Source organism: Acanthisitta chloris, unplaced genomic scaffold (genome assembly GCF_000695815.1).
Source record: "Acanthisitta chloris isolate BGI_N310 unplaced genomic scaffold, ASM69581v1 scaffold19085, whole genome shotgun sequence".
Lineage (NCBI taxonomy): Eukaryota > Metazoa > Chordata > Aves > Passeriformes > Acanthisittidae > Acanthisitta > Acanthisitta chloris.
The window spans coordinates 11,726-30,260 of NW_008673348.1; the positions used below are offsets into that span (position 1 = coordinate 11,726).

The 18,535-nt window shown below is 40.0% G+C and overlaps 2 protein-coding genes across 2 annotated transcripts in view; one reads left to right on the top strand and one right to left on the bottom strand.

The window, feature by feature from the left end:
* Window positions 1-989, bottom strand: part of ABCG8 (ATP-binding cassette, sub-family G (WHITE), member 8) — a 12,661-nt gene extending 11,672 nt beyond the window's left edge. Inside the window, exon 1 of the mRNA XM_009074927.1 lies at window positions 918-989. Within this exon, the coding sequence (XP_009073175.1) occupies window positions 918-989 (72 nt within the window). The remainder of the gene's footprint in view (window positions 1-917) is intronic.
* Window positions 990-1,436: 447 nt separating this feature from the next.
* ABCG5 (ATP-binding cassette, sub-family G (WHITE), member 5) lies at window positions 1,437-17,932 on the top strand. The gene is made up of 13 exons (XM_009074928.1): window positions 1,437-1,558; window positions 2,225-2,346; window positions 2,773-2,909; window positions 3,124-3,222; window positions 4,198-4,330; window positions 5,966-6,105; window positions 7,085-7,214; window positions 9,715-9,928; window positions 10,184-10,389; window positions 11,231-11,369; window positions 14,700-14,885; window positions 16,506-16,624; window positions 17,742-17,932. Exons 1-13 carry the CDS (start codon window positions 1,437-1,439, stop codon window positions 17,930-17,932), a joined length of 1,938 nt encoding a protein of 645 aa, XP_009073176.1.
* The last annotated feature ends 603 nt before the right edge of the window (window positions 17,933-18,535 follow it).

Below are 18,535 nucleotides of genomic sequence, written 5' to 3' on the forward strand. Positions count from 1 at the left end.
GTTATCTTTTTGTTGCATGAAAACACAGTTAACGTGAGAATCTAAAGTCTTGTTACAATTTTTTTTTTTCTTTTCCTTTTTTTTTTTTTTTTTAGATTTGCAGTTTGTCAACTGGAACTTAGTGTTCTGAGATATCAGTTAAAATAACAAGAGTCTCTACTTGGCTTGCTTAACCTTTTGCATACAGTTGCAATTACGAAGTCATTGCTGAGGCAGATTTCTGGCTTTGGGTTTAGCTCTGTGTGCATGCCTGACAGGCATATCTCTTCCACAGCCTTGTGCTTTTCCTACGAGTCAGACTCATATCCTAGCCAAGGCAAACGTTCCCTGTGTAGCAGATCCTACCCATGCCTGTGGTATATTTGGCAGCTGGTGACCACGATCCTTGTGTGCACCTCCTGCCCTCACAGCAAACAAGGCTGATTAATCTTTTCAGTCTTAGATACACAGCAGAAAGCAATGTGACACCAAGCAGCCTGAAAAGCCACATGAAAGCTCTCCAAACGTCCCCTGCTGCCAAAGCGCTCTGTGATCTTGCTTACATTGAACCTAATTTTTAAAAAACATGTGGTCCCCAGCAAATGTGGGGAGCCAGTCCAAAGGCATATCCTGGGAAAGCCAGTCCAGGCCATGCTCAGGGGCTTTCTGTTCCACCCACATGTTTGGAGGTCTCCTCTCTCACATCCACCACTGTGTCATCTGAGCACAGCTTGCCTGGCACCATCACCAGTGTGCTCTGGTGGGGGCAGTAGATGCTTTCTGGTCCCCGTTTCAGAGCTGGGGGAGCTGAGGACTTGCTGCCTGTGAAAGCCCTGTGGGCAGCGACCACCTGCCTCTCCCAGCTCCCTGCAAGTGCTGTAGCTGCAGGATAGCTGAGCCCATTGGGTCCCTCCCCACGCCCCACACGTCTCACTCACTGTCGAGCCCTTGCGTGTCACCTGGCTCCAGCTGGCGTCGTCCAAAGAGACATTTTCAGTGGCTTCCTTCATGGTGGTGGTGGAAGGTCTTGCTCCCTGTGGTAATTGGACAGTTGTCACTTTGAAAGCTGTGGAAATCCTTCTCCTCTTGGTTTGGAGCTCAGCCCTTTGCAGGGAGCTCTAGCGCAGCACCATTTCTCCTGGCGCGCCGTGTCTCTGCAGCTGGTGTGACCCCGTGGACAGGGAAATATTCCCCTCCTCTGGGACAGAAACAGCTCGGGCTAAAGGTACATCAGATAGCGGCTTCAGCTAATCACTGATCAGTTGTTCTCAGGAAGAAGAAAGAACTGGGAGCCTCACTGTTTTCTTTTGGGTGGCAAGTGCCGGGGGCAGCGACCTGCTCTGACCGGGGGGAGCTGCTCCTGCCTGGTGCTGCGGGAGGCATGGTGGTGGCAGCATCAGGCACCTGGCCAGCAGCGTGAAGGAGGGAGGGAGGCTGTGGAGCCCCAGCACCTGAGGATGTCGGGCAGAGTGTTTCCTGCCCTGGAGAAGAGCAGCAGCAGTGGGCAGACAGACGAGGTGAAGGCTGCGGCACAGCCCCCTGACAGCATCAGTGTCCAGGGTGTCTCCTACACCATCAGGTAGGGCTGGCAAGGGTGGTATGGTGGGCTCCTGCCTGCCAAGAGTGGCACTGGCCTTAGGGGCTGAGGGGAGCTTGGGGCTGGCACTGGTGGGCTGTGGGTTTGGCTTCAGCCCAACACAGGAGGAGGGATGTTGCCAGGCTGCCCAACTCCTGGTGCTGGGCTGTGTGCCACAGGGGCAGAGCGCACAGCTCGAGGGAGGCACAGCCAACCTGTCCTCCAAAGGGCTCACCACTTCTTCCTCTCCTGTCTCTGAAGGACTTGCTTTAGAGATTTCCAAAGATTGTGCCCTTTCCCGCTGCCTTTTTCATTGCTGTCAGAAGGATAACGTGAAGCCCTAAGAAAAGGGCCAGGTGGATTATTGGCTGGCAAACACTGTCAGCAAATAAACAGTTCATGTTTGCCCTTTTGGTTGTAGTCCAAAAGCCTTTCAGCAATCATTCTTGAAATTCTGTTCAGACCTTGGTCTATCTTCCAGATAGTGCTGAAGTTAAAAAGTTAAAGCCTGGGGAGTGAAAGATGGGAAAGTTTCTGATTTTTTCATATTTTCAAATTCTTGCAGTCTCCTATCCCACATGTAGTGAAGTAGCTATCAACCATTCACTTGCTTTATGTTAAGTTATTAAATATTCTCTATTTAATTTTGATTGATGTTTGTTTTCCAAGAGAGCGTGTTGGCCCGTGGTGGAACTTCTCTTTGTATTGTAAAAAATGGACCCGGCAAATACTGAAAGATGTTTCATTTCACATAGAGAGTGGCCAGATTATGGGGATTTTAGGAAATTCTGGTAAGTCATTCCAGTACTTTAAACAAGATAAGATCAGAGTTAATACCAGTGGCTTCCATAGTGGTATGAATGTGATTGAGGCCTGTGTTTTAAATAATTGAAATTGCACCCAGTCTTAACATCTGCTGTAAAACTGTGGTGCTTGGCTTTCAGAGTTCAATCTTCTGTCATCTGTAACTTCAATAGCAGACAAGATTACTTCTAAATTCAAATGTTTCACTATGAAGTGTGAACTTGTATGAATTAAATGCTAATTTACATTCTAAGTTTCCCATTTCCTTCCCCTTAACTAGCTACATTTTCCAGACCTATTATTTAATATACTGAGGAAAAAAAATTCTTATTTTCATACATCTCTATCCAAATCATGCTGCACTCTTGAAATCACAAAATTCGTCTCATGAGATGATTCATTTCTTTTGAAAGGATCTGGGAAAACAACACTTCTGGATGCAATATCAGGAAGACTGGGACATAAAGACAACTTCTTTGGTGAAGTGTACGTGAATGGACATCAGCTGAAGAAGGAACAGTTTAGAGATTGCTTCTCTTATGTGCCACAGGTTGATTTCTACATTTATTTCTGTGTAGTGTGCTTTCTCTCATGTAAGGAGAGTTGCTAGTGTAATGAATTAATGTAATCTGACTGTGATTTTGCTAGGAAATTTGGTACAAATCAGTTAATAAACTGTATGAATGAATTAAGCTTGTGTGAAGAGGGGAAAGATAATAATTACTACAGGACTAACTGTTTCTTTCTCTTCACTTTTTTTTCAGAGTGACACTTTGTTAAGCTTTCTCACCATACAAGAGTCTTTGACCTACACAGCTTTACTAACACTTAAGAAATGTTCCAACAACTTCATCAAAAAGAAGGTCTGTGTTTTATCATCTTCCACCAGAAAGGCAGACATGATGTCATGTAATGCTTTCACCAGCAGCACTTTCCATCCATGGCTGTGTTTTACATTTATAGGGTTTTGTAATCCTCATGCTGCAAATGGGGAGAAATCCTCCTGCTGAGGAACAGGACACAAGCTCTCTGGGGTTCCCTGCCTCTGCAAGAGGCTTGTGCTGATGCCCCAGGGAATCACCATTACGCTGGGACAAAACCCTCCCACCCAAAGCTGCAGCAGTTACTGCTGCAAGAGATGCTGCTGTTGGCATTGAGGTCGGTTCCCCTTTGCCAGCTGGGTAAGCACAGTTCTCTGGAGTGTTTAGGACTATGTGTACTGGCAAGTCTCATGAACAGCAGAAGTGACTTTGACAGCACTCCGGGTCCTGTAGGATGTCTCTCACTAACCAGAACAGCTCAAAAAAAGCCCTGGTCCAATAAGCCCCCTGTGAGCTAACTTTGTCAATGTGTTTCAGATCTATTTAAAGGATTCTTTTTGGAATCTGTTTGGAGTAAAGACCAGATATTCCTGACCAAAGCCTCTTGCTCTCTGTCTTCTCTCATCATCAATCTTCCACTCAGTGTTTTATACTTCCCTGGAATTGAAGTGCCTTTCTGCTTCCCTATTTTGGAAGCCAGACCAGCATTATGCTTCATACCTTAACTTCTACTCTCACCTCTGAACGCTTCACCTCTGAACTCTTCACCTCAGAATGTCAACTGAAGCTAAAATTTACTCATTTCAGAATACAGGAAAATAAAATTTTAAAAATAATAATTTAAATAGAATATCAAATATAATCAAACAGAAATGAGGCCAGATCCCTTCCAACTAGAATGGATGCAAGTAGGATAATGGGAAATTTATAGCTTAAAATTGGATCTATTTTTGCCATTGCACACAGGTATCTGAGTTGCACTTTGTTTAGTCTCTTGAAATTGTAATTATTTTTCAGGTAGATGCAGTCATGGCTGAGCTGAGTCTCACTCACATTGCTGACAAAATAATTGGAAGCCGGAATATCGTAGGAATTTCTGGGGGCGAGAGACGTCGGGTATCAGTTGCAGCCCAGCTATTACAAGATCCCAGTAAGTACCACTGCATGGATTTTCACAAAAAAGCAAAGCTGTGTCACTTTGTGCTCCTGCCATAGGCCTCCATAAACCACTGTAGAATACAAAATTATTTACATTCTGTAATCAGCAAAAGCTAATCTAGTAATGACAGAAAAGGACGAGCAGTAACCGAGGTCTGCCATTAATCTGTTCATGGATCTAGGAAAGCAGAAAATTTTAAAATCTTAAGGACTAAACATAAGTTTAGACTTGCATTTGTCCATTTAAAATCTTTCTTGGTTCACTTTTCCCATGGATGCAATGTTGGCTGTGGCTTTTAAGCACATTAGAGCCATATATATGCAAGCATCAAGCCTTATAGTGGAGTAGCTGCCATTGAGCTGGGTATGTGTGAGCACCATGTATGTCCCAGACAAAAATATCCCAATTAATTAAAATCAGAGTATCTATAGAAGGATTAGCTATGGGGAAAAGCACTATAAATGCTCTCAGTTTTGAGATAGTTTCTTAAAGGTGCCAGAATTTTATGTAGTGAATGTACAGCAGTCATTTATTGGATGCTGGAGTTCTTGTAGCAATGTAGATGTGCTAGAACTGTGTATCAGGCACGAAGGAGAACTGAAATAGCAAACTGAGGTGGATGAGTGCTACTGGTGGCTCCTGGAGAGTTCACTGGGTGTAATTATTGCTCAGTAAGTCACTAAACTCTATAGTAAACACTATAGTAATCCTGTGTAGATAAACCTATAGTGAAAGCTTTCCTCCCCTGATCAAGCTTGGACTGCCCTCTCCTGTGCTATGTCTCGAAAGCTTTCCTCCCCAGATCAAGGTTGGACTGCCCTCTCCTGTGCTATGTCTCATATATATAAGAATAATGGTTTTGACTGTAAGTTTTTCCCTTCCATGTGCAATAAAATAATGAAGAAAATACATTAACTCCCTCCACTCACATCTGTGGAATTACATATGCCATATTTTAAAAACTCTTGGTTTGTTCATGACAAATGCTATGTGTATATAGAGACTGCAGATTTTAACTTCTAGCTAATTTTAGTCAGTTATATTTAACTATGTGTATATAGAGACAATGCAGATTATAACCTCTAGCTAATTTTAGTCAGTTATATTTACATGCATACTGAATTCTATTATTACTATTATTGTTCTTAGAAGCAGATGTATGACATACTGAATTTTGTTATTATTATTATTGTTCTTAGAAGCAGATGTATGCATCAAATCTGATTGGTAATTTTCAGATTTCATCTGAATTTAGAAAAAAAAGTTTGTGCTTTGATCCTGTAATGTTTTCTGTATCTGCTTATTCCTAGTCATTAAAATGTTTATGCTTTGATCCTGCAATGTTTTTTGTATCTGCTTATTCCTAGTCATTAAAATGGAACCACTGGAGCTAACTAAAACTGAAAGATCATATCATGGCAATATTATGCACAATCTGCTTTACATGTGGAACTTCACGTGTAAATTAATTTATATATTTTTTTGCCAAATTGACTTTCAAGGCAGAAGTTAGAACATTTGTGTGTAATTTCTATATTTTTTTGCCAAATTAACTTTCAAGGCAGAAGTTAGAACATTTGCTCCACATTTCCCTGAATTTTAAAGCTGTTCCTTGTCATTTGACAGAGGTCATGGTACTTGATGAGCCTACAACAGGGCTGGACTGCCTGACTGCAAACCAGCTTGTCTTGCTTCTCTCAGAGCTTGCACACAGGGACAGGATTGTGATTCTTACAATTCATCAGCCTCGCTCAGAGCTCTTCAGGGTAAATGATATCTACTCACTATTGGCTTTTTTTACCAGGCTTTTTAGTTCCTAGGTTCTTTTCAGGATAGGAGTACAAGATCCAGGATAGTTGCCTTCAACTCTCTTCCTTCCCCTTGCATAGACACAGGCTTGTCTTGAACTTTACAACTCTGGCCTTCTGCCAGTCACAGGGCACTTTGGGACACATATTGCCCTGTGAAAATAGTATGCACACTGACTGTGTGCCTAACCTTTGTGTTATGCAACCACCCAAACCAAACCCCCTGGGAGAAGCTACATCAAGGGATGTGGGTACCCCTTGGATGTGTCCCCTTGCAGGGATTGTGCTGGGGGGAGCATTTCTCTCTTCCCATTACTTTTTCTCACTTTGCTCTTTTGACACATCTGACCATCTACCACGTGATTTGAAGACACCTCTTCCCTGGCTGACTGAATGGGGTATAAGTGGCTGTGGAGCCAGAGGGGAGAAACAGTGCTTTTCTGGACTGAAAGCAGTCATGGTGCCTTGAGAACAGGAATAGCTGATGGCAACCTTGCCCTGGCTATTGTTCAGCCAAAGAGCAGTGCTGTTAAAGTCCTTAAGCACTTCAGGATAATCTTGCCAACAATTTGGGGATTTTACAGACTGGGGCTATTAAGCACCAAAGGAGGTCAGTCAGTAAGTGAAGAAGCATCAGAAGATAAATCAGAGAGCCACAGCTCCCATTTCTGTTTGTGGATTACCTCTGTATACTGCTGTCTCTGACAGTTTTGAGAACCACCAGTTTTAAGAGCTTAAAGATGTGTCATTTTGCATAACCACTGAGAGGAGTGAAAGAGACAACAAACTTCCTTTGAGAGAAATAGACTAAGGAAGTTCGAATGTGTCAAAACTATTTTTCCTGTCAAAGCATTTCTTTTACCAAGACAGTAACTGTACTCAAGAATTAATGCAGTTCTCTGTACACATTGCTAATATATTAATTTGCCCCCAACAGTTATTTGACAAAATAGCCATCATGAGCTTTGGAGAAATGGTTTTCTGTGGGAACCCTAAGGAAATGATCACTTTTTTTAGTGACTGTGGCTATTCTTGTCCTGAACAATCAAATCCTTTTGACTTCTATGGTAAGTTTGTCTAAGTTGTTTTGATAAAACAATTTGAATTCTTCCCCAAATTTAAGTTTTTCTAGAGATAGTGTTTGAATTCTTCTTTTCTTCCCCAAATTAACGGTTTTCTAGAGATAGTGTTTGAATTCTTCCCCAAATCTGTAATTATTTTCAGGTCAGAGAGAGGGGTGGGCCCATGTCACCCGCACTGATTCCATAAAATGAAAATGAATTTGGTTCCAAAACTGTGGGAAGTCCCATGGTCTTGTGGGCTCCATGATGCCAAGCAAGTGAAAACATTTGTTGCCTGGAGGGAAGGATAAATATGGAATGACTTGAGACACCAATTTCCTGTGATTCTGAGTTTGAGGTTTTCAAACATTTGGGGAGTTTTTAATACCAGGGTGAGCTACTGGACCAGAACATATGGATACTTCATGAGATGATGATAGCAAACTGTTAGCAAAAGCTAAAGAGTACTGTTATACCAATTCAGGACAAAAAAAGGGTCACCATGAGACTTTGGAAACGAGGCTTGGTTCTGCTGCAGACCATCCATGTACCTGATCCATACAGGCACATGTTTGAGGAAAATGTGTATGTGTTTGTATGTGTGCATGTATTTGTACACATATACACACATGTATATAACTCTCTTTTAAAATCTCATGTGTAGGCTAATTTCTGATGATACTAGCTGAGCACTAACCAGGGACCTTGACCAATCCATAAAGCTACATTCAGGGGAGGCAGTGTTTTCCTATTGTCTAGATGACATCCTAAACTCAGCGAGAAGAGAGGATGGTTGTTGACGTGAAGCTGGAATGGGATGAAGCTGAAAATACTAGTATGACAGTGAGGATAATTTTGCCTTCGTGAATTTGAATAGTCTTGAAAAGCATAGATGATTTGAGATTTAGACCCACTTTTAAAAAAGCTTGGTAAAGAGAGTACTGCATTCTTCAAATGTCAACCTTTGAATGTGACAAGAATGGGAAAAAAATACAGTTTAGAGCAAAGAATCATCAGAATATTTAGTCTTTGGAAAATTGGTAGTTTATATTTTTTGTGTGATTTGATGTGAATGAAGGGACAGATTCTGATATAATTTACACCAGCAGCAGAGGAAATTAGATCCTGTGTATTGAGGGTGGGTTATATTATTGAAATGTCATGTGTTTGTAAAAAAAGTACTAATGCAGGGTAGGCATTAGCTGTTTGGGCTAGTTACTAGTCAGTGTTTGAATTTTTTAAAAAGACACCCACTGGCCATTTATTTCCTATGTGACTTCCAGCAAGTCACATTGTCCAACTTTTTAAAAGTGTTTCTGTGTTTCACATGTTCATATTTGCAAAAGCAAAGGCTTCATTTTGGATGTGTTTATCATTAAAGACAATTCTGGTGAATTCCAGCTTTCAGAACATGAGGCAACTATTCATAAGCTTAATTCAGGTTTTGAGGACAAATTTAGAATCTTGAACAAGGCTTTCTTTTCTCTTGTTGAATTGTATTTTGAAGTTGAACAGAACATTGCGAAACTGAAATCTCAGGATGAGAGAAATTTTAGAAATATATAACTGATGAAGACATCTTACCAGATGCAGAAGACTAATATAAATTTCTGTAAGAAAAACTATTCCTGAGAACAATCCAGTTTTTGAAACCTTAGCTGATTCATTGCTACTAGGGAAAGGAGAAATTTCTAAGGCATTTTAGCATTGATGGTGAATCTGTATGACTTGTAAAAGTAGAACACACAAAGTTCCCATCTGGTACTAAAAGAATTGCAGCTGTCAGGAATATGTTTAAGTGGATTTATTAGAAAGGAGCATTAACTCTGTGAAGTATTTACCTTTCATAAGTTCCATGGCTGTCAGTAATATTTCCTTCAGCTTGGGCTGAGCCTGCTAGGGGAATCTGGCTTGCTGAACATCCTCTGACTTCACAATAAAAGAGAACTATGTCTGAGAAGGAGGTAGGTGAAATCCAGTGCAACAGTGCAGTAAGAGCTGAAGTAGAGAAGACCAGTGAGCTCACACTGCAGAGAGAGACTAACTGAAACACAAAGGTCTGTGGTTATGAAGGAGCAGGCAGAGGACAGAGGGGAAACGTGGAGCCATGTCTGAGCATGTGCCTGAAAACCTGAGAAATACATGACCAGAAAGTCATGTCTTTATCTTCGTCAATGTTCATCCTCTGGTGCTCTGTCTTGCTCTTGACAGCTCTGCTGTGCAATGAGAAGGCTAAAGGTCTGCTCAGGCCTTGCATTTCCAGACAAAGAACTTGCACTGCAGGGTCCTACAGAGGCCACAAAACACAGATTTGTTGTGGCTGCATAGTGAATCTTTCGTGCTGCATGTAACAGAATGGAGGAGTAAAAGAAACCTTGAATACTTTCAATGGACCGTTTCTTCTTTACAGATTTTAAGGATAGAGATGAGAAGTTAGTTGCAAGGTGGGAAGAGCAAGGAAGGGGAAGTGATGTGTATATATAGTAAAAGCTTTGTAAATTTACAGTGGATCTGACATCTGTGGACACCCGAAGCAAGGAGCGTGAACTCGAAACCCTTGGTAGGGTTCAAGAATTTGTATCAGCCTACAGAAACTCTGACATCTTTAGCAAAGTACTGGCAGCCATTGAAAAAACAAAGTGCACAAAAGAGCTACCACCAATACCATTCAAAAACAAAGACTCACCCAGTGGTTTTTACAAAATATGGACTCTTTTCCGGTAAGACTTTCCCCCCCATTTTTTTGAGACATGTTTTTTTTTCTTTTCCACTAATCTTTCAGGTTCTCTCTTCTCTCCTATATAAAAAATGCACTTTCTTGATTATTTTGATCTCCCATTGTACTTGTCCCTGTTTTTTAATATATTTTCTTTTTGTGGACACGGTGTGTCTAAGATTCATTCAGAGCTAAATACTCCAACGTGTGGTCAGTCATAGCTAACAAGTGTATTGTTGCTGTTTTGTTTCATTATCAGGAGAGCAACAAGAAACTTCTCCAGAGATAAGATAGGCATCATCATGCGTCTCCTCCAGAATCTGTTGTTTGGCTTGTTTATAGCCTTTTTCCTTCTTAGACTGAGGAATGACCTGGTGAATGGAGCTGTGCAGGATCGTGTGGGGCTTATCTACCAGTGCGTGAGTGCCCCCCCCTACACAGGGATGCTCAATGCTGTTGCCCTTTGTGAGTTTCTGTCCTGTGCTATGTGCAGCAGCAGGTATTGCTGCCATTATTTCATAAATAGAGAAAAGTATTCTTTTGAAGATAGTAATTTCAAGGATTTACACAGTTTTATGTAATGTCAGAGTTGATACAGAAGCGTGAAATTCAATGGAATTCAAAGGAATATTCTTTGATTCCCTGCCTCTCCTTTTTACAGCTGGCCTATGTATGGAGGCTTTATTTTAAACTTTGCAAAAGGCAATATTTTGCCTGTGTGTAGCATTATAAAGGCAGGACAAAGTCTAGGTCTAGTTAACATCTTAAGTGAGACCAAAACCAAACACGTAGAAAAGATGGAAGTACAAAACAGCTTTGACAACAATTAAACACAATTGGATTTATGAGTATTATGTGCTGATTACATTTTTTCTTACAGGGTGTTTCTCTTACAGGTGCCATCCTGAAAGCAACAGTGCTATTTAGTTTCTATTTACAGCTCTAATAGCTGTTCTGCTCATGTAGGGAACATATATCGCTGTCATCACCTTGAGATTAGACTGCCTCGATAAATTACCCAGTGATGGCATTTTTTTCATGTCTTTAATTTGCACGTGCAAAGAAGAGAAGGCTGTCCAGCATGCTGCTGAGTTAGGCCTCTTTCATTAAGTTTACCAATGTCTGCATTCTGCAGGGAGCATGTTTTCCATTTGTAGTGGGGGGAAGTGATCAAAGTGGTTTAAGCTGAATGTTTCTGATGTACTCTCCAAGTTGGCTCTGTGCTTCAGGCCATTTCTGCTAGCAACAAGTCTTGCTCTCTCTTATTTAATGGTAATTGAATTTATTTCTTGTATGTTTAATTCAGTCCCACCTTTACGTGCTATCAGTGATCAAGAAAGTAAAGATGGCTTGTACAAGAAGTGGCAAATGCTTTTAGCTTACATAGTACATTTCCTGCCCTTCAGTGTCATCAGTGTGGCAATTTTCAGCACCTTTATATACTGGTAAGCACTTGTACCATCTGTTGGATTGTCATTTTCTTTTCGTTCCTGGCATGGCTTCCTGCTATTGTCTCTCTGAACAATTACAGAGAAAGCTTAAGGAAAGATGACACAAATTCAACCCTACTCTTTCAGGCAGAGTTAAAAACACATTCAGAGTTAAGTAAGTTACCAGTTCTCTAGATAACTTGGAAAGTTTTAATGGACCTGGGACAGTTATCATTCTTCTGTCATACGGAAAGAAAGTGTCATTTTTACATTACATTTAGAAAGATAGTAAATAAAAGGAAAAAATAAAAGAAGTTAGGAAGTCAACCATAGGTATGTGGCAGTCACAAAACATCATATTTCCTGGGACATTTGGAGTTTAGCTACAGCATATGGAAATGATGAATTCTGGATCCCTCTCTTACACCTCCAGAGAAAGACACCAAAGTGGATTTCTGATAAACAGGAGAAAGTGATTGTAAAGCTTGGCTTTTTTTCTCCCCAGTACAGTCATTCATTGCACTGTTGTGAAGCAGTACCTTAGAATGGGGTGATGAAATAGTTCATCTGTTCCTCACCTGTTCATCTGTCATATATCTTTGCTTCTCTTCTGTTGATTTCTCAACTTTCACTTGCTTATTCTGAACTTAAGTAGAGTTCATGGCTGCTTATCTAGCCTAATAGCAAAGTAATCAGGACTGATTTCTGTTCCTCAATCTTTTCCTTTTCTTTCCTTTGCTAATTATGAAAGGAGATAGATGCGTAGTGCACCAAAGTTGTTTTTCTGGGTTGGTTTCAATCAGATGGCAGTCTATAGCAAAATGTGTACAGGCTTGGTTGGTGTCCTGGATGCATGTTTTCTGATTAGCTGTTGAAAAATGATAAGAGGACAGACCCTTGTAAAAGAGCTAAAGTGCAGGAGCTATTCTGCTGTAGCTGTGCATGTTAGTGCTCTTACTCAGCAATAAGGTGCCCTTAGGCAGTTTAAAATGGATTAAGTAGAACTGCAGCGAGTTGCTTGGACTACTGAATCATAACCTCTGCACAGGGAGCTAGCCTGCCATGGGAATTTTGCAATAGCTTTTTTTCCTCTATCTAGAAAAACTCAGGAAAGAAAGCTGACTATTCTCTCCTTCCTTCTGCTCTGTAGTAGGTAATGAGGGGAAGCAACAGCACTTACCTAATTCTTTCCATTTGGGACCTCAGTAACTGTCAGCTCCTAAGTGAAACGACAAAAGCCCTGAGGGGAAGAGTTGTGCTTCTCCAGATGGGAGGACTTGCTTGTATGGGTAGGGAATTTTGTAGTTTGGTGATGATAATAGAAGTAGCTTCCTTTCTCTTTGTCCCCTTAGCTACCTGGGCTTTTATTTCTGCATGCTGCCAGTGCTGCCTGCTTCAGGCAGGGCTTGCTGAGAAGTCTTTTTTTCACAGACATGCAGAAATTACTCTTCCTCCTACTAAGTGCTGTACTCACCTTCTTTCTGTGACTGCTTAGTGAGCTGGCTGCTGAGAAGACAGCCTTTTGAAAGCACCTTTTCAGACAAAATGGCGTGCTCACTCCTTAACAAACAAATTCATATGGGCAGAGACTTTGCCCTCGTGCTTTGGTAGCCTCCAACGCAATCAACAATAAATAGTGTCGTTCCGGTTAATGGATAATTACAGATATTAGCCTTCACATATCTTTGCTGTATTGTGGTTGTTTGGAAGCCATCAGTGATGTGTCAAAGTGGTTTCATAGTGCTCTTAGGACTCTTAGGGCAAGAAGTTTCTCTCTGAAATTGTGACAGTTGTGTCTGTGCAGGACTAAACTTTCCTGGATGGACTAACTGTTTGAGAGGTTTTGATAGTCTCTGGTATGTGTTCTTGCAAGCCATTTCTCACAGAATTTGTGTTTGTAGGGTCAGACAGACCTAAACTCTTACCTGATCAGACACAAGGCAGTTTTGGCCGGTGTCAGATAGAGCCTCCTTTGCAATCAAGTGCATGTACTGTGTTCATGTAGATTTTCCTGGCTGAAGGTACCTCTGGGAAGTGTTCTGACAGTTCACATCATGCTGCTATTTTATTGCTGTAATATTCTCTCTTTCTTCTCTTTTAGGCTTTCTTCTCTTTGTATCTGTACCTCAGATTTACTAGTCTGTATCTACATAGCTCTGTATAAAGCATTAGAGCAGCTCAGAGAAGGTGATACTTTTATTCTAGGACTTTGGAAAGCTGTTTCTTTTACACCAATCTGTGCTTAAAGGTTGTTAAATACCTGCTGGCTTGTTGACTGTTTAATACTTGCAGAGTCAATGTTCATCCATCTGTTTATAAGTTATTCTGGTGTTAGGAAAAATGCTACAAGAAAGCCTGTGAGAAAATGAAGACTTCTGTTTTAAGACCCTATTCTAACCTGGTGGATTAAAAAGAAGAAAGACCCAGGGCCTTGCAATGAGCAACAAAAAAGAAAGTTAAATGTGGGATTGCTGCTTGTTAGCTAAGCAAAACATGCAGTTGCACCTAGCAATTTTGGTATGAGGTACTTTGTAAGAAGAGTAATATGTCACCATGTAATGAAAGCTTTTGTCATCTATCATATATACTGTAAGGCTGAATTGAGTTTGCCAAACAAATTTAAGGCCTTTCTTAACTTTTTAATCTTTAGTACATGTTGGGAGGACTCTTTCCTTTTGGTTAACTAGGGGAAAACTGGGAACAGCATGTTGTATTAGAGAGTGAAGGAGTATGGAGGAAATTGCATTTTTATGAATTACATGGGTGGTGAATTCAATTAGCCTTGTTTAATTAAGTATATCTATGTTTATATTTGCATGTGCAGTATCACAAGTGCAAAATCCCATCTGTTAATTAACTGCATAAAGATGTTTAAACATAGGACTTAGTGCCATGGTTTAGTAACAATGGTAGGGTTGGACTCGATGATCTTTGAGGTCTCTTCTGACTTGGTTGATTCTATGATTCTATGACTTACATGAATAACTCCCACTGCAAAGACACTTAAAGGTGAAGGATGTTGTTGTAAAGAATTGTAAAATCCATGGTGGTTGTATTGAAACAACATGGGTTTCTACCACAATTACATCTTTGCATAACCCTCTTTGATCTAGATGGAGAAAACCTAATATATCTGCACTGACAACATCATATGAAGTGGATGTCCTTTATGTTAAGAGTCCAAACAACATACTAAGCGTTAAGGCATGAACTATTCACTTCATGAGCTGTAACTGCAAAAAAAAACCTCAAACAAAAACCCAAATAGAAACAACAATAAAAACTACTTTCCAAGTTTGGCACCCAAACATTGCTTTAAGTGTTCTTTTTCTCATTTTATTACAGGACTACAGGGTTGTATCCTGATGCTTCCAGATTTGGAATTTTCTTTGCTGTTGTCCTAGCATCTCATATAATTGGTGAACTACTAACACTGGTTATACTTGGCATAGTTCAAGACCCAAATATAATCCAAAGTGGAGTGGTGCTACTTAATTCAGCTGGTGTGATAGTGGGAACGGGACTAGTAAGGTAGGAAAAAAATCTTGTTTCTTTGTAGGTTTCCTATAGAAGAGTTCCTGGAACAGTCTGTATTGTTAAAGTCCAGTGATGCACAGGTAGCAATAGAAACCAAGTGCAACTGTTCTTCTTCAGAGGTAGAACTACCTAATCTTGTACTAAACACACAAATCAAACACTTAATATCTTTAGATATCAATAAAGGTATTACCTATTTCCCACACTTTTTGCTCAGCTGAATTATTTTCACATCAGGGTGTGAAATGCTGTCCTCATTAAAGGAGCCTACAAAAATCCCTGTTCCTAACAGCTTTTAGTAACTGCTGGAACTTAGCAGACATTAACCCTGTTCCTACAGCTTTCAGTAACTGCTGGAACTTAGCAGACATTAAACACTAGTAATGATGGTTTAAAAAATCAATTGTTCTCAACTGTCTTACTGTGTTATTCTCCAGTTTAGCCAGTAAACTTTTCAGACACTTTTTCTACCTGTGCAGACTGAACTGTATAAAAATAATGAATAAAAAAGTAGTGTAGTAAATATGCAGGAAAATTGTGATCCACTTGCTCTATTACTGTGCAAATAAATGGTTTTGCATTGTAATTGCACAAACTTTGAACAGTTTTCCCCTTTTATTTGTCAATACTGAAATTACTGTTTATCAAGGAACATACCAGAACAAATGTGTAACTGCCAAAAGTTTTCTTGAGATGCTGAGCAAGTATGAGATGCTCATCTGAGACCTCCTTTGCAATGAAAATGAAGCCTAACAGTAGATGACATCAAGTTGTCCTCAAGAAAACTGTATGATTCTTCACAAAGTTGATGATGCTTTGTCTCTTCAAAGCAGATCTCAGCTAATACTTATCAAATAAAACTACATTAATGTCTAATTATTTGGTTCCTGCTTAATTTCAGGAAGATGTATGTTTATAGTGACAGGACAGTTATTCCTGCTACCATAGTCTGATGCCTTAATGATACCTTGAAAAAATTACAGTGGTTTCTAACCTTATTTTACAGTAGAGACATTGTTAATATCGTGAATCTTTTTGATTAATCCTCATAGGCAATGAGTGATATTAAAAAGAGCATTGAGGCTTGGATTGATGTTTATTTCCTCTTAAATCTTTTGTTTAATGCTAAAGTCTTGAAGTACTTTAGGTGCTGAAATTGCTTGGTTTTGTTGAATGTTTCATTATTTTAGCTGAATTTTTGTTCCGCTATTATTGCTCTGGTGAACTGCTATTTGCTCAATTTTGGCTTTGAAGATGGAGAGGGGGGTTCTTAGTTTGGAAGCAACACATTTTGTCAACTGAGCTTTATATTGGGTCTTGTCATTTTCAGTTTATCCCTGCAATGTGAGCAGCAAACAACCATAGAATTATGTGTGACTGTCCATAAACGTCAGGGCTGAATGTTATGACACTGTACCAAAGCTGGAGACAGCCTTCATGGTTGTCTCCTTGTTTAGCCCTAAAAATGGACTTTATGTTTGAAAACCCTACAGGCACAGACAAGAACTGTTTCTGTCATAGGTTACAACCAAAGATGGGACCTTGTTTCAATTTTGGGTAGAACTGGCTCTTGGAAAGTAGCAAAAACCAGTTTAATTTCTCTGTTTCTTTAAGGACCATCGAAGAAATGCCAAAACCTTTTAAACTACTCAGTTTTCTTACCTTTCAAAAATACAGCAGTGAAGTTCTTATAGTCAATGAATTTTATGGCTTAAACTTCACATGTGGTAAGTGTTAAAAAAAAAAAAGTCCAGTATAAATAATTTTAATGAGATGTTGATTCTTACTTTCCTTCTGCGTATACATATCCTGATAAAATAGAGATAACTTTGGAGTTGTTAAAAAAAGCTTATTAATTACTAAAGACTATAATGCCACATCAGCAACTAGACCAGAGTTTGATTCTTTTGTTCCAACCATTTCTCATTCTTTCAATTCTTCAGCTTTCTCTTCTTCACCTGTTCTTTCATCCCCCCTTTGGGGGCATTTTGGAAGCTAAGTTTATAATAGGCTGCAATGTTACATAAATAGAAGATCAACAGAATTGCATAATATAACATCAAACATCAGGGCAGGGAGTATCGACAGGTAATACTTGAGCAGATGTTTCCTCTAATGCCAGTGAGGCTTCAGTTCAGACATGTTACCATGGTATATATTGAGCAGCTTGGATCAGTGGGGCTGTGCTTTGGTGGCTGTGAGCAAGATAACCAGCAGAGCATTAGAATCGATCAGGTTGGCAGGGTTAGCAGCCAACATCCATGAATGGGGGTAAAACTTAGAGCTTTGGACCCATCCTGAGATACCTGTAACCAGGTGTCTGTGCTCCACTCCAAGGCTCTATGTTCTTTACCCATTAATCTCTCCTGCCTCACTTTATTACAAGAGCATAGATAGCAACTGCTAGAAAATGAATCCATGACTTCATTACTACTAATGACCAGCTCGTTTTTCATGTGCCCTTCAGAGAGTCACCATTCCTGAATTTTGGAACAACTCAACATGTATGAACACTCCAAGTCCACCACACGGGACAAGTTGCTTCTTGAGGCCCCTCCAGTTATTGAGTCTGAACAGCTATAAATTTTTATTTGGCATGAACAAAAGGGAGAGCTCCTAGTGACCCTTTATTCTTCCCTTCAAGCAGTAGGGCACAGATTAACTGCAGAAACACATGGCTTGTCTGTTTTCACTCCAAAGTGCTGAGAAATACTGCTGTGGGTGTAGTTCATCACTGAGATGAAGTCAGGGCAACGTGTATTAAATGCATGAGTTACATACTGAAGCCTGAGTTTGAATTTTACTGACAGACCTACTGAAGAAATTGTTTGTTTCTTTTGACAGGTGGAGCCAACAGTTCCTCTGCAAACAATGCTGCATGTATTTTCTCTCAAGGCATTCAGTTCATTGATAAAAACTTCCCTGATGCAGTGTCACGGTTCACACTCGACTTCCTCATACTCTATGCCTTCCTACCAGTACTTGCCATTATAGCAATTCTAAGCTTCAAAATAAGAGAGAGAATTATTGACAGGCAATAAAACAGTAGCAGCTCCAACAATGTCTAATACTACACATGTAACTTTCTTATGGTTCAAGGCTTAAATTGTTGCATTTTAGGCAGAATTTAAGTGATTGCACATATAGAAATACATTCATCTTGTTTGTTTCTAACTGGATGTTTTCCGTCTTGGAAAACAATGTTCTCTTAAGAGTGTAAATGGCTTCCTGCTATTGGGGTTCCTACCCCACTCCCAGATCAGCCATAATCAGCAGTATTACATGTTTTACAGAACTTTTTGAATTTAATTAGCTATTGCTGACAATTTGTAACAATGTAGCAATGGTGCTCTAATTTCTTTCCCCATGGCCAAGAAGCAGAGGGGGACACCTGCTGTAAATCACATTTCTAGAATTGCATTGGAAGTCCTATGCCTTGTTTAGATACCATTTCAGGGATTTGTGGAATGGAAACAAACCAAATAAGTGTAAAAACAGAATCAAGAAATCACTCCACTTCAATCTCATGCAAACTATACAACCAATGAGTGCAGGATCTGTAAGCAGTATAAAAACTTATCTAACATGGTTTTTTGCCTTGTAAATGATGGTAAATCAGAGAAGACACTTATGTTATTTATATC

Excerpts from the sequence above, each read along its gene's own strand:
- ABCG5 (XM_009074928.1), top strand. The coding sequence starts at position 1,437 with ATGTCGGGCAGAGTGTTTCCTGCCCTGGAGAAGAGCAGCAGCAGTGGG. Across the intron at positions 6,106-7,084 it reads CTCGCTCAGAGCTCTTCAGG|TTATTTGACAAAATAGCCAT; the intron begins GTAAATGATATC and ends TGCCCCCAACAG. Across the intron at positions 7,215-9,714 it reads AAATCCTTTTGACTTCTATG|TGGATCTGACATCTGTGGAC; the intron begins GTAAGTTTGTCT and ends GTAAATTTACAG.